This window comes from Cryptotermes secundus, unplaced genomic scaffold (genome assembly GCF_002891405.2).
Source record: "Cryptotermes secundus unplaced genomic scaffold, Csec_1.0 scaffold330, whole genome shotgun sequence".
Lineage (NCBI taxonomy): Eukaryota > Metazoa > Arthropoda > Insecta > Blattodea > Kalotermitidae > Cryptotermes > Cryptotermes secundus.
The window spans coordinates 339,594-352,571 of NW_019734317.1; the positions used below are offsets into that span (position 1 = coordinate 339,594).

Consider the following 12,978-nt stretch of genomic DNA (forward strand, 5'->3'; position numbering starts at 1 on the left):
TTGCGTTGTCAACGATTCCACCACGGATCAGTCGCCTGTGTGCAGCTACGCAGGCGCAAGTATCACATTGAAGGCATGAGTAGAATTACTGTATTTACTTTAATAGAAGCGTATTTTCTACACTCTACAGTGAATTAAAGTTCATTAATTGTTAAAAAACGCACGAGTCGATTTCTGTTTAATGATAATAAAATAACAATATAATAATATTATAGTAATAAGTTGATCACGTTACGTATTTATATTAATTGTCTGATATGCGTTTTTGAGGGGAATAACATTTTGGTGTGCCGTGTTGAGTCATGGATACGTCATGGTGTGCCGCGGGTAGAAAAAGGTTGCGGAACACTGATCTAGACAATCGGCTCAAAGATGGCGGTAAGGTTATCAGCCTTACGCGCCGGCCGCGCTTTACACCCCAGGAAAATTATTTAATTCATTCTTGGTACTCATTTCTGTTAGAGGCTAAGTCAACGCCAGGGCCATAGTGCGGCTGGAAGGATTACAGGGGAGAAAAGGTTTCTTAGGTCAAATCAATTAAATTTTTAGGTCTGCACTTAAAATCTAATCTAGCCTGGGAGGACGCAATAAACGCAATAGTTAGGAAATGCGAAAACCCGCTGAAAATCGTGACCTGTGTGAAGCACACTTGGTGGGGAGCGGACTCCGTAATCTTAGTGGGACTCTACAAGGCACTTATAAGGTCGAGGATGGAACATGGAGCATTTTCATTTCATAAACTCAAGAAGAAACAAGCACAGACGCTAGAGATGATACAACCTAGAGCAACAGTCGGAGCACTGGGCTATGGGAGTTGTACCCCAACCAATGTAATGCTAGCAGAAGCCAAAGAAATCCCAGTCTTCAGTAGGTTCAAACAGCTGGGAAGGAACTGTGTGTCCAGGTGTTACACGTCAAGCAATCATCCAAGAGCCCAGCTGCTGGAAGAATTATCAGCTCTAGTCGATAAACCAGGGAGAGGAGAAAATGAATAACCACTGATCAGCGAATATTACAAAGAGGTAACCCCTCCGGACATACGAGTATAATCCAATCAGCGAACTGTCCTACGGCCTTCAACTACACAAAGAAAGCCTATTCTGAGAGGCCAGGGCATCTTTCGATGAGGGAAGACAAAGGAAGCAGAGGGCCACAACGAGAAATTCAAAAACATTTTCCAAGAAACAACGAGAACCAGCAAATGTTTCGCCATGGACGGCTCAAAAATGGAGAGCAAACCATTCGTAGGATTCGCATCGATAGATATAAAAGATGGTCTTAGCATGAAATTCAGAACAGTTAAGATAGCGTCCACATTCAAGGCGGTAGCACTAGCAATTGGCGAAACACTAGAAATCATGGAGCAAAACTTCGTGATTTTCTAGGACTCGGAAAATTAGTAGCTCCTCTACAATGAGCGCCGCATCGCACATTGCTCAGCTGCTTAAGGATAAAACAGAGAGACTGGAATCGCGAGGAACAAATCCCGGGGCAGCGCAGAGTTGATGTTAATGAGAGGGCCGACTCGGAGGCAAAGCAAGCAATCAATTACTATTACCAGTGGCAGATCTTAAAATCCAGTGGAAAAAGAAAGGCAAAGAAGAAATTGACAAAACACCAAGCGGGACAGAGGAGAAAGCTACTTTGAAAGCTGCTAGAGGAAAGGCTCGTCTCCGTGGTTCCGACAGGTAAAAATGAACCGCCGTGCCCTCGTGTCAATAAACCGTATGAGAGCGGGTCACACCAGTCTTAAAGCAAGCTTAAGTAGAATTAACATTGTGTCCACGGTCGAATGTGAATATGGTGACGGGCTGCAAACGGAGAACATATCTTCCGGGATTGTAAACTGTACCAGGACCAACGGGCAATAATGATGAACATTTTGTCTGAGAACAGCAAAAAGATATGTGCAAGGCGTCTGTCACTTCATAAACAACATTTATTTCAAAATTTATATGTAATAAATGAAAAAGCAGTNAAGTGATGGACATTTTGACTGAGAACAGCAAAAAGAGAATAATCAAAGGCAGTTACAGAACTCTTAAGGCTAGAAGAAAAAAGATGTGTGCAAGGCGTCTGTCACTTCATAAACAACATTTATTTCAAAATTTATATGTAATAAATGAAAAAGCAGTAAATGTACAAAATAATAATTGTATATCACACAGAGATATTGGGTTTTCGGACTTCATCCGTCGTCCTGGTTTTAAGACAACTAAGAAAAACACGACGTTTCGGAAACTGGATCTGTTTCCGTCCTCAGGTGAGGGAAAACACCTATTCTGTTGGGTCCCTTAGAAAGAGCTAGCCTTAATCCAGTGATCCAGTGATTGAGGCTAGCTCTTTCTAATGGACGCAACAGAATAGGTGTTTTCCCTCACTTGATGACGGAAACAGATCCAGTTTCCGGAACGTCGTGTTTTTCTTAGTTATCTTAAAACCAGGACGATGGAGAAAGTCCGAAAACCAATATCTCTGTGTTATACACCATCGTCAGAATCCTATAGTAAATATTAGTATATTCTCAGATTTAAGTTAAGATATTAAGATTCGCCAGGAGGCCCTTGTAATAGAATAAGATGTTTATAAGAATGTGCTACAGAAGGCAGGATGGGCACTGCCTAGGCCATTTTTTGTATTTACAATTATTTTTCACAATAAAAAATCCAAAAAAGTCCTGGCAGCAGACGCGCATGCGCATGTTCTGAGGCTGGTTTCAGTAGTCAAAATGACGACCGTGCTAGAGTGTGCTACCGGAGAGTAGCGTTTCACACACATACAGAACAATCTAAGTCGTTTATCCAGAGAATCCGCCCACGTCCGAGGCCCTTCTGACATTTCGTAACAAGTTTATTTTTTACGGAGAGGCGTTGTAAGCCCCACGCCCAACCCCCAAGCTGGAGGACCACCCCTTGCCGGCCGGCCGCAACAACTGTCCACATCTGGAGCCCGTTTCCTTCATCCGCAGCCTCAGGATGGTGGGTGTCGTGGTTACAAGGGCCCCGCTTAACTAAGGGAAGTAAATGTTGTGGTCCGCTACAAGATTCGCATAAACAACGAAAGAACGCCAAGGCCAAGGTCAAACGTACCATGGCTAAGAACACATTTGAAGCAACTGGAATGGGCCTGTGTACACCCTTCCATGCTTGCTTCTAATCAGGTGCGATAAACGCTCTAACCGGAAAAGCAAACTGCTTAACACGAACTTTAAGGAGCGCCCAGCTCAGAGTAAACCGGAGTTGGTCCATGCCTCAGTTATCAGATATCCTTCTGAAGCCCAGAGCTCCAACTGAAATCCGTTTTCCCGCACTCAGACTCGGTAGAGGAAAGTGGAGAATCAAATTGCCGCCCGTGTACCACGTGAAATGAATGGGACAAAGTTCCTGGGGTTAGTGAACGCATCGCGCACTTGTGGCCGCGAGCAGACACCAAGGCCCTGAGGACAACCTGCTGTCTGTGACGGGTCTCATTCAGGAAGCGTGTGTTNGAATGAATGGGACAAAGTTCCTGGGGTTAGTGAACGCATCGCGCACCTGTGGACAACCTGCTGTCTGTGACGGGTCTCATTCAGGAAGCGTGTGTTCCACAGTCACGGTACTCACTGCACCGACGGAAGTCAAATCAGGACGCAATGGGGATTCAAACCCCGATGACACAATGTGAAGGGTCAGAAGGAGGAAGCAGAGGAGGAGAAGAGGCAGAAGACTACGCAGGAGAAAGAATAAGAGCGGTAAGAAAGAGAAGGCAGCAAACTGAAGTTTATCAACATCTTGACTATTCACACAGCTACTACTGCTCGCACAGATTTGTATCCCCGGAGATTTTACTCTGAAATCAACGGAACTATACGCTGTGAATTATTCAAGAATCTTCCGACGTTTCAACGGAACTGCAGCTACAATTTCACTGTATCACAAATTAAACCATGTGCAGTGTGTGCCTCTTGTTCTGTTTCCCGGTCGTGGTACGTAAATCTACGTCAAGCAATCTAGGAAACAAACCTTAATCTGTAAAATCAATATCTCAAAGGTTCAGTGCTGTACTCACTAATTCGGCCTTAATGTGAGTCCTGTTTGGAGCGGGGTGACCCCGTGTAGTAGAATTACCAGTGTTTACTTAATTACTGCCTCAAGGAACCAGTGGTATTTGTGTAGTCACGAAGTCCTAACGACTGACACATTAAGGAGGATATCCGAAATGCCGAAAATACAGCACACCCACACTGCCACGATTAAAAAGTGGGACCCACATGAGCACGGAACCGTCTATACTACACCGCATCTTGCAGGAGTCTGTAAGACTGGGTGGGAAGGGGGGAGAAGAAAGACAGAAAGAAAGTGGTAAGGTAGTGAGAGGCACTACATTTTAGGGGGAGAGTAAGAAACTATACTCCGGTTTTGAAGGTTCCCAGGCAGTGCCCGCTCGTCCTACTGGTAGGGTTAATGCATGATCGGAATTAACTTCTTTTACATGATGCTGGAAGGACCGCGTTGTGATGAAATCCTGGCTAATATTGGGAGGGCTATATTAAGGCGAATCAATGGGAGGGCTGCATGTGAACGTGAAATTTGGGTACTAGCTCAGTATTTGTTCTGGGATCGAGGAAAACCACGGAAAAACTTGATCGAGTTCGTCGGTTGCAGGACCTTCCGGATGCAAAGTGACTTCTAGCCAGCAGTCCGGCATTGAATGCGCGAACCCTAACGTTGGTCCCTGTCTGGCTGTTGCTTTACTTGAGGAAACAGTTTACATATTTGTTTCTACATGTTTTTATTCTTCATATATGTGCATACTTCGGATGAGCGGCAAACAGCTGTGTATAACATCTGCAGGGGGAGGGGGAACCCTATACGCACACACATGGATACAAATACATATATTTATATTTGTAATTGCTTAAGCATTGATGAATTTAAATCTCTCTTGTGGGGGGAGGTTTGTTGCTCATCCAGTAATACAGTTGACATTTAATCCCTTCTTTCTTTCCACCATGTTGTCCAGCAAAGTGGCCGCCGGACTACTGGACGTTTAGAAAGGCTTTCAATCTTCCGGTTACCTGTAAAGAGATCTTAGAGCGAATTATCTTGCAAACAGGGATAGGGGACGTAGAAGTTTGTCACCGGTGGGATCCCTGTGTCCTAGTTCTTGAATCTGACTGTTTTCGCTGGTTAGAGCCTCTCAATAAAGTGGCCTCGTTAACCTCTTGAAATGACTATTAATGGCATTCCCGTCTGTTCGTGTAAGGTTGCAACTGGTGTTACTCGCGGTAATTTTGTTATTATCCTGACTTTATTTTGAAATGTCTGTAATTTATTTGTGTTAAGTGCTGGCACCATGGGGGTACGCGGTAGCGCAGTTGGTTGAGGCACTATGCTACAAGGCGGAAGGTCGCGGGTTCAAGTCCCAATGAGGTCACTGGATTTTTCAATTGACCTAATCCTTCCAGCCGCACTATGGCCCTGGGGTCGACTCAGCCTCTAACTGAAATGAGTACCAGGAATATTCTTGGGGGTGAAGGGCGGCCGGCGCGTAAGGCCGACAACCTTGCCACCATCTATGAGCCGAATGTCTAGAAAATGTGGGAACCTCAACATCTCACAACCCTACGGGCCTTCACGGCCTGTTACAGGGATACCTTTACTTTACTTTTTACTCTTTAAGTGTTGGCACCATAGCCCCATGCGGGAGAGGCATATGACAATATGGAACGGAGAACTGATTTATAATTTATTAACGCTAATTTATGTTAATGGTGGACGATTTATTTAATATAGGGAACAGTCGTCTCAGCCTGTAATTATCTTTGCGCAAAATTCGGGATATGTGGGTTCTGTACGTTAATTTTGAGTCAAGTGTAACGCCAAGATACTTTGTTTCCTTAGTCCAAGCTCGTATGTTTTGTTAGAAATTTTGAACGGATGCGTACTGGGGCGATAGTGGCGCAATCGTTTGGAAAAGACAGTAAACGTGCATTTTTGTATTAATCCTTATTCTCCATTTCCGGAACCTCGGTTCTAAAGGGCCTGTGGGACAGTTTAACCGATATGAGTACCAAGGATCTTCCTGAGGGTAAAGGGTGGCCGGAGCATAAGGCTGACCTCATCGCCATCTGTAAGCCAACTGTCTAGACAATATGGGAGCCTCGACGTCTCGCAACTCTATGGACCTCCACGACCTGTTACAGGGATAGCTTTACCTTTTTCTTTTTACACATTTAACACAATACAAGATTGTATTCATGATGCCGAGAAACACAAGGGCTACGATACATAAATATGAATCAAAATTAAATTTATGAGACAACTTTTCTGTAGAGCTCTTATATCAGATTCAGTGAAACCCATCAAGTGTGTTTCGTGCTGATACGATTACACGCCTGCGCCAAGCGTTCTCGAATGCTGACTGCGTGAAACAGGCTTTGGAAGAGCCCTCGTGCCGCTAAAGGTTCGCCACCCAGACAGTAGAATGTAGACCATTATTTCAACAGGCTGACTGCATGAAACACAAACCCGTGAAATCGGTTTCCATTTCCTGAGTCACTGTACCTGAACGGATTCGCACCATTGTCGGCGCGGTAACTTCTAATTTACACAAGGCATATGCACTTGCCACCAAATTCCAAACAAATCGAAAGAATTGAGGCTTTCACGGCGGTGACTATGAAGAAAGCAGTCTTCTGGGATTTGGCACCGTGTATATGTGGTGTTAACCGACGTTTTTTCTTCTACCCTGAAGATGGAGGCGATACGTTCCTCCGAAACGTCGGTTAACACCACATATACACGGTGCCAAATCCCAGAAGACTGCTTTCTTCAAACCGAAACAAATATGACCAGTACCATCTTCTGGGGTACAGTGTCGTGTAGTCGGCTGAAAGTCAACCAATATTATATCCCTGAAAATAGTATTCTGCATAACCACCGCTGTCAGAACATAAAACCTAAACGAAAGAAACAGATTCGCTTGGTGAATTATTTTGCCCTTTTCTGTTTTAGTGACAAGTGATTTTGCCAAAAAGTTTCACATCTTAAAACGATGCTATACGCTCTGTTCCCGACTGCCCTGTGACGTTGCTGTGCTGTTTCCATTCGCCACGACGCGGCAACTTACCTGAAGGGCGAAGTTGAGTTCCAGTTCCGTATCTAACAGTCCATTTTGGGGTAAAGACATTTCATTTGACCGAAGCGTCCGTTTGGAACCCTGAAATAGACAAAATTATGTGTTAAGTGCATGTAAACTGAGTATAACAGCACACTCTCGCTAATCCGGATTTTGGATAATCCGAATCGAAAAATGAAAAATGCTGTTCACAGTTGAGTATATACTTTAAGGGATACGTGGCATTTAGGAAGGCAGATGAGTCACTTGTCTGTTCAGACAAAACTTGATAGTTTCTTCAAACCTACATTATTATTAAGTTGAAAAGCAAGTACAAATTCTGAGTGTTCTATCGCTGAATAACCGTATTGTACTTTTACAATTTTGAAACAAACGCTCTGCGGCGACATTTTTTTTTTATTTATTGTCATCAGCACTACTTACATCATTACATTTTCCAGTATTTATGCTCTAAGTTCTTTTGTCTTTTAGGACTTACATTTGCTTCATTAATCTCGATTACTGCTTAATCTGGACGATCCCCCCCCCAATCAGTACAGATTAGCGAGAGTTTACTATGCTTTGATGTGAGACAATGTTGTTTCCAACCATTTATCATTGTGATCAAACATGTAACATTCCATTTGAACAGCTGCATTCATAAACTTTTCAAAAGAGAATTCCCAGGCTAAGAAAAAAATAAAGGCACAATACCGTGCACGGATGTAGACACACGAGTCAGCCAACGTGGGCCAGGTTGTGGAATGAATGTCTTATATTATTTATAACAACTTCAAAAGATAGAATCTGTGAACATATCGCTTCGTGACCTATTCTGCGACCCCTGTGCGTGACGTGTGAGTGGGGGAACAGTGGCTGACGTGCTATACAAGTAGATACTTGAAACTCCATCCTCATTTGAGCACCCACGCCAGAACAGCACGAAGTCGTCACCGAACTTTCTTCACCCCAGATTTGGAGGGGAGTCTGTTTCATGTGGGAGTGACTTCAATTTTTCCTATTTTCCAACAAGACATGTGCTTCAGGCCCCGCAGAAGTCATGCCCCAGGGGTTCCCACAACTCCCCGGGATCAAAATCAGCCATGAGTGTGAAGCTAAGAGCTTCATGTAAATTCCACGATGGTGCATAACACTCAGAATTACTGTTTTTTTTTTTTGGACTTTGTCCGTTGTCCAGTATTCTAAAAATCAGAGAACATAACCTTTTGGAAACTGGATCTGTTTCCGTCCTCAGACGAGGAGTGAGCTACCTGTTCTCTTGGGTCCCTTAGATAGAGCTAACCTCAAATCACTGGACAACCCATCTCAGTATAACTACAGCTATGTAAATATCTGAGACCAGGCTGTATCAATGGGAGATAACAGGAAAATATTCAATACAAACTGTTCTCTAGTTTTAGAATAACGGACGACGGACAATGTAAAAAAAAAACGGCAATTCTAAGCAATAGCGCCATGCTCATTCGGTTCTCACGGGTGAGAACTTGCAGAGCTTGGGTTCCATGCCCATACTCACTGCCCACAGAAGAGGCTCTGTTGCTGCGCTGTCTTCCCCGGAATGACTCACACTTATCGAGTCCTCTTGCAAGCAGTTTTGCTTCCTATATGGGAGGTACCGAATTAATACCGGCTATTTCGCAACCTTCTAAGAACCACGGACTCCTTTACGACAGACGAGCATACACCCTATTATTTGCCTTTTGACTCAGTTTCTTTATTTTCAGCTCTCGTAAATCATTCTCTTCATTTTCCAGAATGATTTAAGACACGTCGGTTACTATAAATTTCCGTGGTTATTATGAACCCTCCACTGGGAAAATACCTTAAAATAGGCCACGTCTTTCTGAATTCATCATCCGTATTCATCCAGTACTTTTTTACAGGCCATTATACAGTAGTAGGCTATGCTACAAGCCGGAAGGTCGTGGATTCAAGTCCCAATGAGGTCATTGGCGTTTTTCAGTTGACCTAATCCTTCCAGCCGCACTACGGCCCTGGGGTTCACTAAGCCTCTAACAGAAATGAGTACCAGGAATTAATTAAATAATTTTCCTGGGGAGTAAAGCGCGGCCGGCGCGTAAGGCTGACAACCTTACCGCCATCTTTGAGCCGATTGTCTAGATAATGTGGGACCCTCAACGTCTCACAAACTTATGGGCCTTCACGGCCTGGTACAGGTAGTATGTTTGCAAGAGAAAATATCTGACCCGTTCCGGATCAAGAACCACAGTCTAAAGCCCCAATATACGAAACGAATTCGTAAGGGAGAAATTCAGAAATCGTAAAGCCTGCATTTCAAGACATCACACTGGACTGAGTGGGACATCCACTTACACGGGGCTGGTTCAGTGACGAAGCCAAAACGAGACTAAAACGAATTTAAGGTACTGCACTGAACTGAATTTTCTTCACAGACATTTCAGGGAGGACACGTTTCGAATGACGTAAGCCTGCTTGGGACATGACTATCAGCCTGACAGCAACACAACTACGCCACTGTGTGGGCGGAAGTTGGGTATAATACAATTCCGTCAGTGGTCTACAGTTCTGTCTCCTCCACAGCAGTTATCTGGCATTACGCTGTCAACACTTGCAGCTACTTTGCAGAACTGTCAGCTAGCCTTCATAGCGTCGAATAATGAATTGGAAAATACTTGGAAGCAGGCACTCGGTACTAAGGAAAACCAGGAAAATCTGTCAGGGCAGACAGGGCGCCGGCCGATATTCGAACCGGGCAAGTCTCGAAAGCGAGCAAAGAGCACCGCCGCTAAATGAAGGTGGCCGGGTATAAGAACCGTAACGAAGTAACTGCGAAATAAGTGAGATTCAGCTGATTCAAGGCCCGCGATCCACTGGCAGGCTTGTAGGGCTGAATATTTGGGATACAGCTCGTTTCAGAGTTCCGCCAGGTTGAGCATACCTAGGCAAAACGGCGTTTCAGCACTAGTTCAACAAGAAGTACATGGAAGTACATGCTATATACAATATATATACGTTACGGCAACTGTACATTGTACACACACGCAGGGCCCGTGGCCATAGAACACACATGAGTAATCTTCAAGTGACGGAAAACAGAAATAAATCTCATTAGTTGAATTGATACAGGTATTCCACAAACAAGCGTCTTCCATAATTTAAACCTAGAACATTGTAGACGAAGGTCCGAGCATTGAATGTCCGACACTGTGAACGGACGTCGGTAGCGACTGCCGCTGGAGATCTACAGCAGAACGTTACGAGCGGACTATACAATGGGCCGTGTCGGCCCGGCAAACACGCGTCAAGCTCAAATCGACTCTTCAGACATGCTCTGACTTCCCGCGTAAGTCAGGAAATTGGGCCGTGCCATAGCTCAAGCGCTTAGTTAGTTAGTTAGTTAGTTATTGGAGAGGGTGGGTTTCCCCATGCACTTAGACCTGTATTGGTCCATTGTGCTTCCCTCTATGATTTCTACCAGTCTCTATATCCTACCGGTACTGGTACTTACCATCAGTCCCACCCAGCCAGCGAGACCGGCTCTACTAGCTAAGAGGTATCTATAATGCTTCCCCCATCTACCAGAGGTATTAGAGACTGCTGTTGGGCGGGAAACGTCCGTAATTTGGCTCAGTGACCTCCTTTGGAGATATGAGGTTCTTTTACGTGCCGTAAAGCTAAGACACGGGACCCACGGCTTAAAGTTCCTCCCGGAGGACTTGTTCCCTGAATTTTTTAGCTCAAGCGCTTAGTCGCTGGCTTCCCATCGCGGTGGTCCGGGTTCGATCCCGGGTCTGGTCAAGTGGGATTTGTGGTGGCTAAAGTGGCGTTGTAGCAGGTTTTCTCCGAGTACTTAAGTTTCCCCTGCCAATCTTCATTCCACCAACTGCTCCATAATCACCCTCACCTATCATCTGGGGCTGGTACAATAGGCCAGAAGTGGCCGCAGTACAAGGAACTTAGTCCCACCCCACTAGCATTAAAAAAGTTAAGAATTTATCCATTCATCAATGGCTCTACAGCCCTTTGTTGGGCCCTGGTCTCTCCTTCAGTTTGTAATATTTTTTTTACAGAAACGGTAGGACTCTTTGGACGAGTGATCATGCCGTCGCAAAGTTTTGAATTACTTTTTCTTACTTCAGCAGCAGTAGGGTGAGACTGAGTCCACGTGGTACTGCGGCCACTACTAAGCCTATTTTAACAGCAGCGCAAATTGAGGAAACGGAAATGCAGTTTCCTCAATTTTCGCTGCTCCAATGAGTAACATGTGTTCAACTCAGGCTGATAACAATTCTCGGAAACTGAGGCTGCCAGTTTCCTTGGTGTGCCTTCACCCTAAAGCCCGAACACAGGGAAGTGAGAACGCGCGCTGCGCATTTAACATAATTACTGCAGATGGAAAAGCGTTGCTAAATGAATCCAAAGCCACACGACTGATAGATACAACGAGAGGAGAGTATTGAATAAGTGGTCGTGGCCTACTTTAATTGTGGTTTATTTAGTGAGGGCGTCAAAATATTATAATTCGGGACTACTGAACTGAAAAGGGTGTGGGAGGAAGTGGTCGTGGCCTAATCGAGGCAATATGCCGGCATTTACTGGAGGGACTGTCGTGACAGTCGTGGCAGAATGCAACCCGCCTTGCACAGCGTCGCTGCAGCCTTATCACCTCTCCACTGCAATATCGCGTGGCAACGTCCTGCACGTGCAGGCCAACCGGGCCGAGCGTTTCAGCGCTCTTCATTCAAGCACACGTCCGCTCTGCGTTCAGAAATTGTATTCCTCTGGCCACAAACAGAGTCTGTGATCGAGGGGACATTTCTCGACCTAAAGATCGAAATCCTTTTGAGTTAACTGGGGCAGTGCTTCCCATGGCTGAAGAACTTCCATTCTGTTCAACTCAGAAACATAAAACATCCCCCTGGGTGCACTGACAAGCCGACTGTGGCCCGACTGGTCTGGACAGCGGAAGAATTAGAGTTCAGACAGTTTATAATTCTGAGAACGTCCAAGCGGTACTAAATTTCGTTCGAAGTGCAATGTAGCAAGGGCGGAGTGCTTGCCAATAGAGCAGTGTAAATCCTGTGTCATGACTGACTTATATTACGCAGATGTCGGTGTGTGAAAATATGGATCGGTGAAAATTTTGCCTTTCTGGAGACCAGGTTATGCGCCCACTAATTCCAATCCATTGATTAGGAAACCCGGCATTCAGGGAACGTCGAACTTTAAGAATGGAAAGGGATGGGGTTCTTTTCTGTTGGAAAATACTTTCAGTTCCTGTTTTGCTTCCGGAGTCCTCAATTTGCGGGAAAGAAAACAATAATGTTACTCTTCTTCCTGGGAATTTTTTGTTTTAGCACGTTTCTTGTACCTTTACAGTGGACAAACCAATAACAGATGGATTTGACACTTGGAAACCCTCTTTCGTACGTATGTGGAAAATTATAATTATGCCCTACATACTGTAGTAGCTGGGATAGCGAAGTCGGTATAGTGACTGGCTTACGGGCTGGACGACCACGGGGTCGGAGTTCGAGTCCTGGTGGGGTCGAATATTTTCTCTTCTGCACGTCGTCCAAACTGGCTCTGGGGTCCACCCAACCTATCGAATGGATATCGGGGGCTATTTCCCCGGAGGTAAAACGACCGGGGGGTGAAGGTGACCACTCACCTTCAACTAGTGCCATGGTCAAGATAATGTGGGTCAATACATCCACCCCCCAATACGCCTTCATGGAGTAGTGCTTAATTAGTTAAGCACAGGGACAAGCGGGGTATTTGAACCCGCGTACTACGAGTCATGACGTTCCCACCTCATGACTCGTAGTACGCGAGTTCAAATACCCGGCGGAGGTCGTCGAATTTTTAAGGGCGGAA

At 45.0% G+C, this 12,978-nt stretch overlaps 1 protein-coding gene across 3 annotated transcripts in view; it reads right to left on the reverse strand.

The window, feature by feature from the left end:
- LOC111868570 (phosphofurin acidic cluster sorting protein 1) overlaps positions 1–12,978 on the reverse strand; it is a 173,932-nt gene that overhangs the window by 91,544 nt on the left and 69,410 nt on the right. For all 3 annotated transcript variants that reach the window (XM_023859335.2, XM_023859334.2, XM_033753095.1), the window contains exon 3: positions 7,111–7,200. In XM_023859335.2, coding sequence (XP_023715103.1) covers positions 7,111–7,200 — 90 coding nt within the window. The remainder of the gene's footprint in view (positions 1–7,110; positions 7,201–12,978) is intronic.